Source organism: Marmota flaviventris, chromosome 10, assembly GCF_047511675.1.
Source record: "Marmota flaviventris isolate mMarFla1 chromosome 10, mMarFla1.hap1, whole genome shotgun sequence".
Taxonomy (NCBI): Eukaryota; Metazoa; Chordata; class Mammalia; order Rodentia; family Sciuridae; genus Marmota; species Marmota flaviventris.
Genome location: NC_092507.1, coordinates 15,740,727 through 15,757,636, shown reverse-complemented (window position 1 = coordinate 15,757,636; position 16,910 = coordinate 15,740,727). Strand labels below are relative to the sequence as shown.

Genomic DNA, 16,910 nt, shown 5'->3' with positions numbered 1-16,910 from the left:
AGGAGGAGGAGGAATTTGACAGTGGAAGTGTTAAAACATGGACCCAACTAGAAGATGATGACGGGAAGTTCTGGAAGATTTGTTCTGCAGCAGGCAGTGAGGGCCTGCAGCCTGGCATATGGGGTTGGGATGGGACATGCACTTAGGGCAAGGGTATCCACTAGAAAAGACAGGTGGTAGTGACAGCCTCGAAGAGACTTCTGGGTCTTTTCAGAATTTACATTCAACTTGGCTTGGAGTATGGCCCAGTAGCAGGTCACTTGCCTATCATGCTTGAGGTCCTGGGTCCATACCTGCACTGCCTCCCCTCCCCCCCCCCCAAAAAAAGTTGATAAAATGAAATACAGGAATGGTGCTGGGGTTTGCAGGCCGAGAAAGACAGCCACACAGAGAACCAGACAACTAGAACACCAAGGCATCAACCTCAGAAATGACCTCCGCACTGAGGCTGGCTGTGCAGGGAGCCCCACTGTGTCAGCAGGCTGGGTGGGTGTGAGAGGTGGTAGAAGGGCTAATTTTTTTCCCCTTTGAAGAAAATTCAGATGTTATATGAAATAACAATATAAACCAGTTGTTTAGAAACAAGGAGGCTCAATGCCAGAACACACTACAGGAGTCGACAGTGGCTTCTTCTAGAACCAGAGAGTGGGATGGAGGGGGTTGAGACATAGCTCCCAGGGAATCAGTCACCGTCTTCCCCAGGCCACTCATTGAGTCCTGCAGAATGGGACCCTCCTACAGACTGACTTCTACTAGTGTTTGACTTTTAAAATAGTGCATGTGTATTGGTTTGCAAAAAAAATAAAAACAGAAAGATCATCATGAGATGAGTGTCATCCATGAGTTCCGAAGCAGTCATTTGCAGGTGACTGAGGTGATTAAAAGTTATTTTAGACTTTTCATCTTGAGGCGTTGAAATCATCTTGTTGCTATCTAACACGACAGTTGTTTCACTTTGGAATTCTTTTTTTTTTCCCTCTCCAGTTTGTATGCCAGAAGAAGGGTTTAAAGGTAAGTTACATTTGTCATGTTTTGTGCATGAATGTCAGAGTCAGGCTGCAATTTTCTATTAAAGTGAAGGCTATAATTTGATTTTAAAATTTAATCCAAGTCTAGTCTCATGACTGGAATTAATTTTAGTTAAAAGCGTTTTTATTCCGGCTTCTTGGCCTCAGACATGGACTGAGTGCTCTGGCTCCCCCACCTGCACTGAGTCCCTGTGCCTTCGTGGAAAGTCAGGAGCGACCTAGTGGCGTTCCCCGACTCCTCCTGTTAACCCCGTCCTAGAGCAGGACAGTTCAGAGTAGAGAGGCACTAGAGCTTGCTGAGCGATGTCAGCCCCAGCGGAAGGGCTGCTGAACCCCATGCAGAGTTCAGGTGTTGGCTGGGCTGTGTCTCCTGCACCGTGGCCACCGTAGTTGTGCACCCGTAGTACTCACCAATGCATCGGATACAGGCGCTTTAATGTTTACAGATTTAACTGTTGCCATCTTGATTCTTTGCCTGCCACTCTAGAGGTCCAGAGCATGTTTTACCAAGAAATAAGTTTAAATCAGTTCCAGGGGCTCTTTGGTAAACTCTTGGCCTAGGTTGAAAATCTGCCTCTCCATGTGGCTTTATTGTGTCCCTGTTACCACTACAGAGGAACTTCTGGTGGTTAAAGCAAAAAATTTTCTTTAGGAAAAAGGACCATCAAATAAATGAAAGCTTCAGTAAAATCTGATGAACTTGTATGAAGATACACGTAGGAAACACAGGGCTTTCCGCAGAACTAGGACTTGCCCAGAAGTCTGCTGATACTTTTTCTTAGCCTTCAGTGCCAAGCCATGTTCATATTAAGTTGGAAGTTCACTGTTGATGCGTCCTTGGCAGCAGGACTACATGAACTCAGTGTCTTGGTCACAGCTATACCTGCAAATGTGTTTCTTTCCTCAGGTACTGGTCTACTTGGACATTAATCTTTGAACACTTGCAGACACCAAGAAATGACCAGAGGGGAAGAGGAATTTGACGTTAGGGCATTAAAGAAAAGGTGGATTTAAGGATTAAACCATTACATGACTCTTCCAAAAGGCAAAATCCATCTAAAAGCGACTGTCCCAAATGCCTTATGTCAAATAAAGCAGATTGCACTGATGGACATCAAACTTAAAGGAAATGTTTCAAATTTTATATTTAAGGGGGGGCGGTGGCAGGGAGGGGTGAGTAAAGACTGAACAAGTTTAGTAGCCGTAACAGTAAATCATGTTTACAAAGGAGATCTGTAGTCAAGGCGGGAGTGAAGTTCTCTTCTACTTCTTGCTCGAGTTCCATGCAGATGCGCTGGTCCAGAAAGGATTTGTATCACAGTAGACGGGACCACATTCTGATCAAGTGATTCTTTAGAGACATAACCTGCTTACCAATACCTGTCTTTGACTCCTATCGTACTTTCAATAAAGCATGAAAGTGAAGAACTTGCCGTCATTGTGGAGAAGTGTCTTCAGATTTAGACGCCCCTCGGGCCAGCGCAAGCCCACCAGCTGGTGGTCTTTCCCTGTGTTGGTCAAGTGGAGGCAGCTGCATGTGGCCTGCAGTGAGCAAGGGACTGTCTCTGTTGGCCTCGGGGGCTTTTTGCCTTAGTGCATTTCGGAAAGCAAGGAGAAGGGTTCTTCCGGGCAGTGGGAGCTTCCTCCAGCATTGCTGTTACTCCCAAGTGGGAAATCAGATATTCCTTGTGCATTTGAAAAATCTCACCACCACCTTATCAGAAGAGTAAGTTGAACTGAAGTACATTTGGTAACACAGGTTGTTAGAAAATATGTTCTTTCCATTCTCCAAGTCTGCTGTTTCTCGAAGCGTTCTCCTGAAACACCCTGAAAGGATCTTTTTAAGTCACTTTGAGCAAAGGCAAAACAAACGAGAGTGTAGATGGGATGTCCTGTTTTATCCAACTCAGAATTATTGTGACTAGCGACAAATAATCAAAGCAATATACTGAAGAATGATGAAGAATTTTTAGATGAAACCTCAGACTAGAGTTTGTTTCTTTAAAAAAAAAAAAGTTTTCTCTGTGTGTGTGTGTGTGTGTGTTTGTGGCTGAGTTGCTGACGCAGGTCTCTTGCATTTTTTGGCCTCAAGTTTGGGCCAGGCCTCTCCCCACTCCCTTCCCCCCCTTCCCCTCTATTGAAAATCAGAATTTAAATAATGGATGGGGAGGCATATTTCAGCTTGAGTACCAGTCCTGAGCAGCATCCATGTGAAGAGCTTTTCACCAGGGTAATTATGGGGTTGGTGGAATCAGGGCTTGGTGTTCCCCTCTGTGCAGTGTGTTCAGTCTGTGCCCCCAGAAGGCGGGGGTGCTTTAATGAGCCAGTGGGGTGCGGGAGCTCTGCGCAGCTCCCTCAGCACCCATCCTGGGGCAGGGCAGAGGGCCTCTGGGCAGGATTGAGGTTGAGCCTGTGCATAGCTAATCCTGGTTTTTAGGTCTCAGTCTTTTATTTGGCTCCAAATAAATGAAGCTGGTGCCTAGAAGTCATAACAAAGAAATGTATTCTTCCCCGAGGTAAATTGTGCTGAAGGTCAGTAGTGCTTGGTGGAATGGTTTGCTTTTCTTTACAGAGAAGCTTGTTTAGGGGGCTGGGGTGTCACTCAGTGGTAGAGCATTCACCTAGCATGAGCAAGGCCCGGGGAGGTTCATTTGGGGACCAACATGGACGGGTCAGCACCCTAGAAACCAATTTTTCCCAATTTGATGTTGATACCAGTTTTCAGTTTTTTCCCTTAAGATTTTGCTTGCTTTTCCTTCACGCAGTGGTGCGCAGACAGCCTTTGGGCTGCTCCCTGATCTCTTGCACTTGATCAACTCTGCCCTGGAGGTGCAGGTGGCCTCAGTGCAGAGTGAGCTGGTGATGCTCCAGGAGTGTCTCCTCAGGTTCTTTCTTAAGCTCTGGCACTTTGCCTGGGTTCCCAGTGCTGTTCAGAATCTCATTGGGGCCTGGCAACAACCAGCCCAGGAGCCCGGGCCTCAGAACCACTGAGTCAGGTCTGTACCCGCAGAACTCAGAGAGCGCCTGGCCTGAGGCCTCTCTTCTCCCTAGGTGATCCATGAGGTGAACTTTCTGGCTCCCCTGCCTCCTACTCACTTTGGGGAAGCAGGTACAAGGTGATAATCTAAAGCCAATCTGCTTGCATGTCAGATCAGGCCCCACAACAGCAATTGGGGGCTTGAGGTTCCCCCTCCACATTTCTGACCATTTAATCCCAGGAGGACGTGTACCATCCTGTGCTGGCACAGGTTGTTGCCACTATCTGAAGGTGGCTTACAATTTGAGCATCTTTCCTTCCTTGGGGGAATGTCTGTGTTTAGGAGCCTTGTTGTTTAGAATTTCTGTTAACTTCTGCCAAAGTAACACGCCATGAGAGCGTCTATTTCTATGCAGTCATCGCCCTGCACAGAGTTCTCAGTCCTGTCAGATGGCCACTTGCTCAGTTTGTGAAGTCAAGAATCTGCTCAATCAGATCCTGCTTAATGTTAGAAACTAATGCTCAGATTGAATAACCTGTTTTAAATACCCAAGCAAACTGTTAAAGCAAACTGAACAGGAAAGCCTGTCTTTCCTGTCACAGGCTTGAGGGAGGAGGGTCACATGAGTGCTCAGCCTGTTCAGAACAGGGTGCAAGCCAATGAGAAGTGTCACTTTCATCTGAAGGATCTCGCCCTTGGGCCTGCAGCTACCCCTGCCCCTTCCCTCTGCCACACTGATGGGCAGAATGTTGGCCTCGACATTATTGGATCCCTTATTCATTAAGTTCCAAATTAACATCTGCAGAATAGTAGTAACTAATTTGAACAACTAGTTCACTGAGCAGCAGTTCTGTGCCCGGGACAGCCCACCCCAGCCCAGAGACCAAAAGCACACCTCTCTGTTGGTCATGACCCAAACTGGGTGACTTTTCCAGGCCAGCAATGGAGTCGCTTGGACTGAGGGTCCACCAGATCTTCGAACAGCAAGCACAACATTTGGGAGGTGTTGAAAAGAGTGTTAGAAATTGGGTCACCTCTGTTCCAGGTCATTTTGCCATTTATCTTGTAACCAAGAGAAGTTACTGGAACGGGCAGCAATCACTGCCTCCTACACCAAGGATTAAGCAGTAATCAATATTGTTGGTTTAAAAAAAATTTTTTTTTTTATTCTTTGCAATTAGACATTTCTTCAGAAATGTGGGACTTTTCTTTCCCCCTGCAAGAGGCCTTGAGCACACAGCCCATGTCCCTAGCCCCTCTCCACGGCCTACTGCTGGACTGCACTGGAGCCCTTCAGCTGGGGATGGTGGGCAGGGTTCAGTCTTCCTGTTTAGAACTTTCCCTGTGGCCCACATAAAACAAAGGACAGTGGCCAACAGCTCAGTCCCTGTTTATGAGCAGGATCCTGTCCAGGTATTCAAAACACGGTTAGAATGTTTGTTGAAGATTTATGCCTTTTGTGAGAGTTTTCTCTGCGGGCAGCTTCAGTTTTTTTTTTTTTTTTTTTTTTTATTACAAGAAATCTGGAGCAGATGCCTCTAGCCTCGGGCAACAAGAGGCAATGCAGAAGACCAGGCCAGACGCTACTTCCTGTCTTGAGATTGTCACTGTTGAGATGTGGCTTAGTGAATCACACTGTCCAGGAGCAGAGGACTCTGAACAGGTCTTTCCTATGTGCTTCCCCTCCCCCAACAAGCACACCTCAGGACCAGTTCTGTCAGGTCGGTGTGCACACTGCCAACCGTGCCACATACTTCCTAAGTTCCTCTTTCGAGCGCCACTAAATTTTAGGAAAGAAGAGGTTGCCAGGTATTGTATGAACTTGAGGTGACATAGGTCTGCTTTTAGAATTGGGACCTGGACCAAGTCTTTGCCATGTCATGCAATGGAGGTGAAACCAAGGTTCCTGCCTAGGTGGCTGCTCCTGCAGGCTCTCCACCCCACAACCCGGATGGCTCATTGGCCTTCCTCACACCACACTGGCACAGGAGGCTGTCCGAATTCCCCTAAGAGCTTGTCCAGCATAAATACTGTGTTAATCGCAAACAAAGGACATCATCTGCCTCCCAACATGCTCAAAAAAGGAAAGGAGGAAAATCCTGCTTTTAAGGGCTAAGACTTTGTGGGCCGGGGCCTGTGGAGTGACACTGCCGCTGGGTGGGGGTGGGGCACCAGCCCTGAAAGAGCTGCAGAGTGGCTTCATAGTGCTGCTAAGCCAGGAGGGCCCTGGGCTATAGGAAGTGGGGACACTCCAGGGAAGCCATAGGCCTCAGCAGCCACTGGCTGGATTGGAACACTGCCCCTGGCACTTTGGCCACTCACAATTGTGTCTGCCCCCAGCCTGACTTTGTTTTGTAACCAAGGAAACCCCAAGCTGCTGCTAGCAACCAGCTCCTTTTATGATCCTGAACAAGTCTGTTCCCCTTTGAGCCTCCGTCCTCTCTGCAAGGGAGTTGGGTTGTGCAGAAGTCAAGTGGAAGCTCCATGGGAGGAACTGTGGGTCCTCCATCACTCCAGATCCCCTTCTTCCCACACTCCTGCTCCCTCAGGAAGCTCCAGGCAGCGCCGCCTCTGAGGCTTGGCTCATCAGGCTGCCAGTCACCTCTGGTTTACGTCTGGAGCCTCTGTGGCATCTGGTCAGCTGCCTGTGGCGCGTCCCTGCTTCTCCTGGTGGGAGGCCCCTGTGGTGCTCATTGGGATCGAATAGTGCAGGTGGACGGAGCTGTTTAGGTTTGGGGCTGGGCTGGATTTTATCTGCACCTAAAACTGTCCTTCCCAGAAAATGAGTTAACATTGTTGCGCTGGATTTATTTGCTGCTGTCCGTCCCCGCCCCTCTGTGTGTCACATGGTTTTTCTTGGAGGGGGATTGAGTGAACCCATAGGGTTCACTAGAAAAGCCCTGGGGGAGCTTCCTAGGATCTCACTCTACTTTTTTGACTTTTGTGTTTAAAATGGGGGTAGGGCCTCTTGGTGTGTTTGTGCTTGTGACCCAAAACCCCAACTCCCAAGGGTGGGCCCCCCAGGGTCACAGCCTCTCTACCTCTTACTGATCAAGCACCAGCTAGGTGATCTCCTTTCCAGACAGGCTAAGTCCTTGCCGGAGACGCGCCTGGTGCTGACTCCCACTCACCATCTTGCCTGCCTCTGCAGGGAGGTATTTTCTCAGGCACGCCTGGATAAGCACCCCATCACCACCACCTGCACTTCCTGCCTAGGCCCCCCAAGGCCTCTCAGTACACCTGGAGGGCTCGCTGATGTGCGTTTGCTCCGTATGGCCCATGCCCAGCTTTTCTCCCCTCTGACCTGTGGGCATGGCTGGCAGAGAGGGAGAGTCATTTCCAAGGGCCTTGTTCCCATGGTAGAGTTCTCCATCCCGACAGCCCTGTTGACATGTGGAGTTCACCACTGTGTCACGAACTGTGTCCATTCTCCAGCCGACTCAGATGTCCGAGGTCTGAAGCCAGCTTCTGTTTCTCAGCAGTTGGGAGGGCAAGGGTGGGGCCTGGGTTGCAGCGTGTAAAGTGTTGGAGAAAGAGGAGGCTTGTGCCCGCAGGCAGCCGTGCGTGAGTGCTCAGCCCTGAGTGGTTTGGATTGAAATAGGACAGAAAGCAAAGCTCCGAGGCCTTTGTCCAATCTTCCCTTCAGTTGCCAGGCTTCGTTCCCAGCCCCCTACGACACGTGTTGCCTCCTCCCCGGGGGCCCTGGCAGTCTCGGAATGGTGCCCCCCAGGACACACGGGCCACGATAAGGCTCTTGTTGAGGTTTCTTGTAAAGAGGAAAATGCTGTGATTGAACAGTTCTTCCATTATAAAAAGAAATAGGCCCCGCACAGCGGAGCCTGTGTTGAGGGTCTACTCAGCATCGGCACGGTGCGTCCCCCCATGCTAATAGGCTCTACGGCCCCTGGGGACCCTCGAATCTACTGGTTCAAACCCTGCATGGATAAGGGACCATGAAAGGCTGAACTCACTGCCACTGCCTCAGCCTGCCCCTTCCTCTCGCCCAGGTGGGGCACCTCTGGCTCCGCTCAGTGACCTGCAGTGGGCCATCAACAGGCCTCCCTCCCTTGGGAGACTTCAGGAGCTCGTGGTCTCTGTCTCAACTTGTGAGAAGAGCCCTATTTGGGGAAAGGAGTTACAGAGGAGGAAGGGGCATTGTTGAGCTTGGAAATGAATGGGAAGATCAGTCGGCTCACTGTGCCCCCCCAAAAAAGACTGATGGAGACGTGATTCTTAAGAGAATCCTGAAGCCTGACTTCCGAGACAGGTGACCAGCCAGTGCATGCTGCCACTGAAGATCTCTAGGCATTCTGTTGTCATTTCCCAAGTAGCAATGATTTCATCTCCAGGATCAGTGCTCAGCACAGCGTCGTGTCTGGGGCAGTCGCTACACCACAGTCCCTTACCCATCATCCCCAGAAGGCACTGGCCAACATTCGATTTCTCCCTTCTTTTTTCAGCTTTGACCCAACTGTATAGTCCTTGTACATTCCTAGGCAGGAATTGAAAGGCCTCTAGGGGTGGGGTGGGCCCATGGTGAGCAGGTGACGCTCCAGGAGTCTCTCCAGAGCCTCGGCATCTTCCTCTTGCTCTTAACAACTTGCTTTGTTCCACCAGCACCACTCAGAATGCCATCGGGGGTTGGCAGCACCAGCAACATTGCAAAGTTGCAATGCAAATCCAGGAGTCGGGCCCCAGAACACTGAACAGGTGACACATCCACAGGCCACTCATGTGTTCCTAGAAGTTTGAGGCACCTTGGGCTCGAGCTTTTTCATCTATAGCTGTGGGCGCATCCCCCAAGAAATTCAGACTGGAAGGAGCGAGTGCTTGATCCCTGTCAGCTTTTCCTGCTTGTGGAGAGGTGGGACGAGGCTACTTTGCCTTCCTCTTCTCCTTTGGGGCGAGAGTCTTGGCCAGGTACCATGGCCCTGGTCCCTGCCTCCTGTGGGACTGAACTTGGGCCTGCAAGTCTCAGATCCTGCAGAAGCTGACTAAGGATTGCTGAAGACCTGGGATCTTTTTCTTAATGAAATGCAGTCCCTGTGGCTGGGAAAACAGAGTGGGACTGGCAGTCACTTCTAGCTAGTCCACTGATGCTCAATAAATATACTGAATACATGTCTTGTGTCCTTTCCCTTTCCTGGGCTTTGTGACCTTGGAGGCCCGGTTAGCTTGGCTAATAAATAGTTGATAAGGGGGAGGTTTGTCTCCCCTCTTACAGCCTATTTCCACGGTTATTAGAAAAATGGGGTAAGAGCCAGAGATCGCAGTGATTCCCCTCAAATGAGTGGTCTGTGAGTTGATTGTGTTCTTAGGGGTACCAGCCACACCCTTTTACCCGGTGTCCCCCACAGCTGTAGCCTTAGAGGCTGCTGTGTTTCCTGGCTTCCTCTGGGGTTCCGCCTTGGAGGGGAGCTCAGTGGAGGAAAGAAGAGGTGTGTGTCCGTGGGCTTAGAACCCCTGGCTCTGTTGGCCTTCAAAGAGAAGAGTCAGTGAGTGGCCTGGCTCAAGTGTCTGCGTTGCTGCTCACTTGCCTGGTGACCTTGGGCTGGTCTCTTCCCCTCTCTTGTCCTCGGAGGTCAGTCTGGGATGGTCTCTGCAGCCCTTTCCTGCTTGGGTTCACACCTTGTGCTGCGGCCACCTCCCTCCGGCTGCCTCCCCTCCACCTCAACAGAGCTCATTCTGCGAGGCTCCGCGCGCGCATTACCGGGTTAGGCTGGGGCGGAGGCGCGCCCGGGAGAAGGTCTGGAGCCTCGGACCGGCTGGCCAGGTCAGTGCGCAGCCTCTGCCAGGACACGCAGCAGGCGCGCGGATCCGAGGCCGTGCGGGCCGCGAGCCTCGCGCGGCCAACCCCGCGCGTCTCTTCCTCTCACCCTCCCCAGCAGGCGTGGGGCTTAGGTGTGTCCCCTGCCTCTCGGATCGCCCCCACTTGCCCCAGAAGTTGTCCCCGTCCCCTTGAAGCACAGGCTGTTGGCCAGAGCACCCAGGCCCCGCCGCTGCCAAGCTGAGTCCTACCGCTGCCTGGCCCTCAGTTTCCCCACCTGTAAGATGGGGGCGCCCAGCGCCCACCTCCGCGAGCTGCGGCCAGGAGCGCGCGGCAGGGTGGGGGCCTTCCCGCCGCTCTCGCGCCCGCGGCTCGGGCTCCGCAGTGAGGGGGGAGCGGCGCCGGGGAAGGAGCGCTCCGCGGTCACGTGACGTCCCCCTCCCCGAACTGCGGCGGCGGCGGCGGCGAGCGCCGACCGCGTCCGGGCAGAGCTGCAGCGGCTGCCGCGGGCACCGGAGTGCCGAGCCAGGACGCCCCCGGCCCAGGCCCGCGGTGAGTGCGCCGCGCCGGCCGCGGCCCCGGGAAGGGGAAGGGGACGGAGGTAGCCCGAGCTCCCCTCGGCCGGCGCAGGGACCCTGCGCGGCGGGCTGGACCGGAGGGGGCGAGCGGGTGGGGACCCGGTCCCCGAGGGGCGCGGGGAGGGCGCCGCCGGGTTTGACAGCGGCCGCGAGAGGCCTGGGCAGAGCCCGCGGGCCGCGGCTGGGGCTCGGGTTGCGCCCTGGTGGCCGGGGTCCTGCCTTCCTCTCTCCCTGCGTCGGGGGCGCCCTGGGTTTCGAGGAGGGTCTGCGGAAAATTGGGCGCGTTTCCTCCCTCCCTGGGGAGGGCCCTGGCCCGAGCGTCCCCTCTGGGGGAGGCGCTCCGTCCTCAGTGGAGGGAAGTGGGGGTCCTCAGGTCCAACGACCCGGAGCCCAAAGGGCGGCGATGTCCTTGCACCCCCCCCCCCAGGGAGAGAGCGCATTTTCCCCGCCCCCTGTCTGACCCTCCGCGAGCCGGGCACACGCGTCACGCAGTCGGGCGCCCCCTCGTCGCCTCCCAGGCTCAGCAGAATCTGAGGACTCAGTGGGAAATCACAGGGCGGTCCCCGTGCCCTGCAGGCGCTTTAATGCCATCCTCGGGCCGCTGGGGCTTGAGGAGGAAACCTCGCATACAACAAACTCATTCACCCCAAAACACCCACTCCAAAGCTGGGATGTCATTGACCCCCAGCTCCACCCCCAGAAGTTCTGGCCCCAGCGAGTGCTTGACCACTGAGTCTTTGTTGGGGGCATAGCACAGACCCGGGTGGGTTCAAGAAGGACAGCCACCTTTCCTGTGGCACTTTGACACCGGTCCCTGGGCTTCCTTCTCCTCCCTGTCAAAGTCAGAGGGCCAGACCCCTGGTGGCCAGCAGGCCAGGTGGCCAGCAGGTGAGGAAGACAAGAGGAAGGGAGGTGAAGGGTACAAATTCTTTCCCAAGGGAGGCTGGGGCCCACGCTTGGGGATCCAAAGGGCGGTGACCCTTCCTTCCTGAGGGTATTTGGTAGAGGAAACTGGGGGCAGAGGTGGTCTTGAGTTTCCTAGTTAATGAGCAAGAACTTTGGCCAAAGGTATCCCCGATCTGGTGCCTAGACAGGCACCGTGAGGAGGTGGTGGCCAGGCCCGAGGGCCCTAGGTCTCCCCTTTCCCCTTTCACGACCTCAGCCTGGCTCAGAGGCCCTCTGGCAGTTGAAGGGTCTTGGCAAGAGGTGGGTGTGCCTTGGAAAGGATTCCAGGTTTAGGATCAGTCCTCAGGTGGCAGCTGGCACCTTCCCTATCCACAGCAGCATTTCAAGGTGTGGGCCAAGGTCTCCATTGCACAGATGAGAAACCGAGGCTCAGAGAGGCTGAGTTCACTGAGTCACCTGCTGCCCTTACAGTTACAGTTCTCTGACTCCTGTTCCAGAGGTGGATCTCCACAGCCACAGGGTGGAGAAGGGTCTCTGATGGCTGGAATGGTCACAGTGACCTGTTCCCCTTTGCTTCTGGGGGGCGGGTGCCTCTGGAAGGAGGTGGGGAGATGAACTGGCTTGGCCGGAAGGTCTGGAAGCTGGGCTTGTTTTGCTGTCCCCTCCCATAGCCATGATGAAGTCCCACCCTGGGCCCTTCCCAGATCACTGCCTTCTGGGCAAAGCCCTTTTCCTTCCCTCCTGGCCAAGTCCCTGCCTGGCAGGGGTCTCAGGAGGCACCACCCTTCACCCAGGGCTCAGGAGGATTCTCCTCTAGAGAGCTACAGGTCTCCTTCTGGCCTAAAGGTCTCTTACTCCAGACTCAGAGGCCCCTGCAGGCGTGGAGTGAGGGAGCTCTGAGCCTCTGCCCGCCACCTCTTGCCCCTGACCAGCTGTCAAGATCCCGAGCCGGGAGGACCTCTGTCTTCCTCGCCACCTGCCTGTCTGCGGAGCCTTTGTCCTGGCTGTCAGAGGTGGCTGAGCAGCCACACAAGCTGCACACGACAGCCGGAGACCCGCACAGACGGACACACGCAAAAACCGTGTGACTCACAAATACCCCGAGACCCAGACACAGGGACACACAGACACACCCGGGCCAAGACCCCCCGCCGCCTGCCCGACCCCTCGCACACCAGAGACGCGCCCTCCAGAGAAGCCAGCCCGTGTGCACGCTGCCAGGGTGGTTGTCAGCAAGAGGAAGAGGGCCCTGGGAGCCCTCACCCCGTGGCTCTCGCTTCTTTGGCCTCCCCCACTGCGCAGGCGTGATGTATGCACACGCAGGAAGAACATGAGGAAGCCCCACGCCCTAAAAAATGAACCTGGCAGACATGCTCCTGCACCCACCCACACCCAGGCCACCATGGGCGCACACATGCGTGCATTACGTCAGCTTCCTGCGTGTGGGATGTGAATACCTCATGGCCCCGGAGGTGGCAGGGCCCCTCTGAACACCCCAGCAGAGCCTCACCTCCATCCTCTGTTGTGCTTTATGTGAATCCGGCTTGGCTGCCCTGACGGGTGATTCTCCCTCAATAGCCCCTTCTCTCCTGCCCTCCCCACCGCCTGTCCATGAAGAGGCCAGTGCAGGGGTCCCTCCCAAGACAGGACACTCCCAGCCCCCAGGCTCCATGCAGCCCTGGGGTTCCTTTCCTTTGCCAGCCACCTGACCACGTCCTGGCTTCCGTTCTACCCTCCCAGCAAGGTTGGGGACCAGCTGGTGTGAATGGGGGGATCTGCTCACCTCGTCACACAGCAGAGCTGCTGCCAGGCAGGGACGGTGAGGGACTCTGGGCCCCTCCACGCTCACTTGGGCCCTCACCCTAAGCTGGCCAGAGTGCTGAGTCTCGGTCCAAGCCTGGCCCTGATTTATTGGCTGTGTGGCCTGAGAAAATCATTTTCCCTCTCTGGGCCCAGCTCCAGCTCTGGGAGGCAGCTTGGTCCAGCTGGGGAGGGAGGCAAGTCAGAGGTGTGAGGTGTCAGCCCTGAGCCAAAACGGAAAGGAATTTTGGCTCAGGTGAGCAGCGGCGCCGCATGGGACATGGCTGAGGACTTCCTGCAGACTGGAATCCCTCGGTCCCCGCTAGGTCAGGCAGGGCTGCCAGGCCTGGGACTTCCAGGAAAGGCCCCCTAGAGTGAACCCCAGGAAGAGGGGAACCCAGGGAGGGCCTGCAGTTGTAGTTTACATCTGTGGGTATTTTTATCCTTCAAAATGTGCTCTATTTTTAGGGCTACAGACTGGCATTTGTAAGCATGACTCAGAAAGGAGGAAAGAAGCGGCTGGGGGACACCCCAAAACAGGGGTCCCACTGGGATAACCAGCCTACAGGAAGAAAGGAAGCAACATAAGATCTGTCTGCCTGTAGTGTGCTGGCCATGCTGGGGACCTCGCCTGCACACTTCACTATGCATTTAATGAGCATGTCGTATGTCCCAGAGACTGTGACTGGCACTGGGGACACAGGAGCTAGAAGTGGCGTTCATTGGTCCCTACCATAGCCTGCGTGGTATGTGTCACTGTGCCATGTCTCAGATGAAGAAAGGCCCACGCTGCCAGTAATACCTCTGCCAACACGAGGCCATCCTTTCTTGGGTCCCCTTTGGGAGGAAGCAGAACTGAGTTCTTTTTAACTTGGCCGCTGACGAACTGTACAACTTGGGCAAGTTGCTCCTCTCCCTGAGCCTCTGTTTCTTTTGTCTGTAAAGTGGGGATCATGGTACCTACAGGATGGGTCTTCTTTTCTTTTTTTTTTTTTTAAGGTTTAAAAAGATTATTTGGAGCTGGGCATGGTGGCACACGCCTGTAATCCCAGCAACTCTGGAGGCCGAGGCAGGAGGATCATGAGTTTAAAGCCGGCTTCAGCAACTTAGCAAGGCCCTAAGCAACTTTGCAAGACCCTGTCTCTAAATAAAATATAAAAAGGCCTGGGGATGTCGCTCAGTGGGTAGCGCCCCTGAGTTCAATCCCCAATACCAAAAAAAAAAAAAAAAAAAAGACTAACATAGGTCAGTACCCAAGGTCAGTCAGTACCCAACTCATTGTGGGTTTTTGGTCCAGTCTTAAAGGACAAGGGCTAGGAGACATCAGGAATCCAAGTCCAAATCAGGCATGGTGGTGCACACCTGTAGTCCCAGCTGCTTGGGAGCCCATGAGTTTGGATTCTGTCTCAAAAAAAAAAAAAAAATAATGCAGTTTTTGCCATGTGACTTTGAACAAGTGACCTGCTGTCTTGAGCCTCATAACCCTCACCACAGATCGGGGATGGAGGGCTGACGAGCTCTTATTTGCCTGCCTACCTGGGAGTGTTGTTTGTGAAGTCAGACATAACGACTTAGGAACTGCTTTAAAAAAACCCAGAGCTGCACTCCGAGAAAAACACAGGAGTGCACAGAAGGCCAAACACCAGGAAAATCTGGAGAAAAATCTTTTTTAAAAAACTTCAAAAATTTATTTACAGCAAGAAAAAAAAAATAAGTCTTTTCATCAATGTTTTGGGGTAATGAGAATTTTTTCCATGACTTCACATTTCCAAGGTGGTTGGCAGTGGGGTAATTTACCCCCCGAGGAGTCACTGGTACATAGTAGGTGATCAATAAATGGAATGTGGTCATTGGTAGGACTGTGCGTTTCATGGAGAGACATGAAAGCATTCCTGGTGGTGTGACCAGCTCTGGCTTGGGCATAGACTGGGAGGTGGCCGTGAGGACACTGGTTTGGTTTTAGTGAAAGGTGTGTGTGTCCAGGCCTTGAATACTGGGCGGAGTAGTTGGCATTTCCCCAGGAGTCAGTAAGGGACCCATCAGAGGGAACATCTGTTCTCTGCAGGTGGACCGTGGGTACCTGTCAGGCCCACTAGCCAGGAATGAGGAATCAACCTGCTCAGTCCTGTGCCCGACCCCTGTTGGGCAAATAAGACCACGTCGCCCATCTCCCTGGGCCTCCTCTTCCCTGAGTGTGCAAGGGAGAGGGCTCCAGCATCTTCCATCTGTGATGTTCCCACCAGGGAACAAGTTGCTCTGAGCGAAGACCCGGCCCTATCGTCTACACAGGAAGTCAGGACCTCGTGCTCCTGCCTGGCCCTGCCCCTCTAGCGGGGGGCAATGGCCCAGTCTCCGTGGCCTCCTGACCTCTGTGCCAGGGGTGGAGGACTTGCTCTTGCAGCGACTCCAGTGAGCTGAGCTGGTGGTTGTGTTGCGCGATCCTTGGGTGCGTTGCATCTCTGGGGAAATCAAGTTGTTTCTTGCTAACTGTTCCCGGGGCTCCCCTGAGAATTTGGGACTGCTGGCAGAATGCAGGAGGGACAGTGGGTGAGGACCAGACACCCGAGCACTTGAGAGGCCGTGACCTCCTCCAGGCCACAGGAGCCACGTGCGTCTGTGGCCAGGTTGCTGGAGGAAGCAGAGGGGAAGGTGAGGGTGGCCCTTGAGCCCTGGGCCCGAGTGTGTGAGGGAGAGAGGCCGACTCAGCTCGGAGGACAGCCCTCTCCAAGCCCCACTCCTGAGCCGGGCCTGCAGTGACCTGGGGGATTTCTCTCTGCTGTGGAGCTCGGGGGCCGGCCCGGCGGGGGCAGCTCTCATCTCTCGGCAACCCCAGGTGCTGCGGGGTGCCACCTGGCTGCCGTGGGCCAGCAGCACACTGCCACCTCTTCCCTGGCCTTGGAGGTCCAGAAAGAGGCCACATACCCCAAAGACTGCCGCAGACCCTCGTGCCAGTCCAGGTGGCAGGCTCAGGAGGCCACTTCGCTAGACTCTGGGTAGGCGGTTTGAACCTTGCCCTGTTCACACCTGCGTCTGCTGGAGGTGAGAGTTTGCCCAGGTGCACAGGCTGCTCTTCAGGGCCCCCCTCTCCAGGGCTTCCGGCCCCCAGAGACAGGGCTGGGCGGAGCCCCTAGGACAGAGTCCCCTCCTGTCCCAGTCTCCAGGACCACAGCCCTCCTTGGCTGGAGAGGGGGCCTCTGAAGGGGCTCTGCTCCCTGCCCTGTGCACTCAGGGATCCCGGGAGGATTCTGGTGCAGGGAGAAGCGGCGCTAGGCTGAGCGCTGGAGCCCAGATGGGGCGTTAACCGAGCACTAGTGTGTGCCAGGCCTGTGGCGGGCACTATGTGTGGACCCATCCCATTTACTCCCCAGGGCAACTGTTATTAGCAACCATGAGAAGCTCAGAGAGGTTAATAGCCTGTCCAAGGTCACCCAGCTGGTGAGAGACTGGGGCTGAGTTTTGAATGAAGGCTGTTGGGTTCACTTTTAACCACTTCCCTGCACCAGTGTGGAATGAGATGAGGAGGGGAAGGGCCTAGGGGGTGGAAGCAGTTCCGGGTGGGGCTGTGGCCATGGGGACAAGGCTGCCCCAGGAAATCTGGGGATCTTTCCTTCAGTTCTGCCCATCAATCTGTCACTGCCAGCATGGAGGAGGGGGTGTTCCCACGACAGGGAGGAAGGTGGGCATCACTGGGCATCCCAGAACCTCTCCTGATGCCTGCCCTGCCCCCCCCAGACCTCAGAACCAGCAGCACTCTGAGGTGAGGTGGAGCCCCAGAGCCACATCACATGGGGCCTGGGGCGGTGCTGTGGCTCAGGGGAAGAGACGTGGGTTTGGATCCGTATCGATGTCAGCT

At 54.4% G+C, this 16,910-nt stretch overlaps 1 protein-coding gene across 2 annotated transcripts in view; it reads left to right on the top strand.

Moving 5' to 3' along the window:
- Positions 1-2,461, top strand: part of Usp48 (ubiquitin specific peptidase 48) — a 67,273-nt gene extending 64,812 nt beyond the window's left edge. For both annotated transcript variants that reach the window (XM_027937112.3, XM_027937111.2), the window contains exons 27-28: positions 985-1,011; positions 1,936-2,461. In XM_027937112.3, the coding sequence (XP_027792913.2) occupies positions 985-1,011; positions 1,936-1,958 (50 nt within the window). In that variant the 3' untranslated portion in view covers positions 1,959-2,461. The remainder of the gene's footprint in view (positions 1-984; positions 1,012-1,935) is intronic.
- The last annotated feature ends 14,449 nt before the right edge of the window (positions 2,462-16,910 follow it).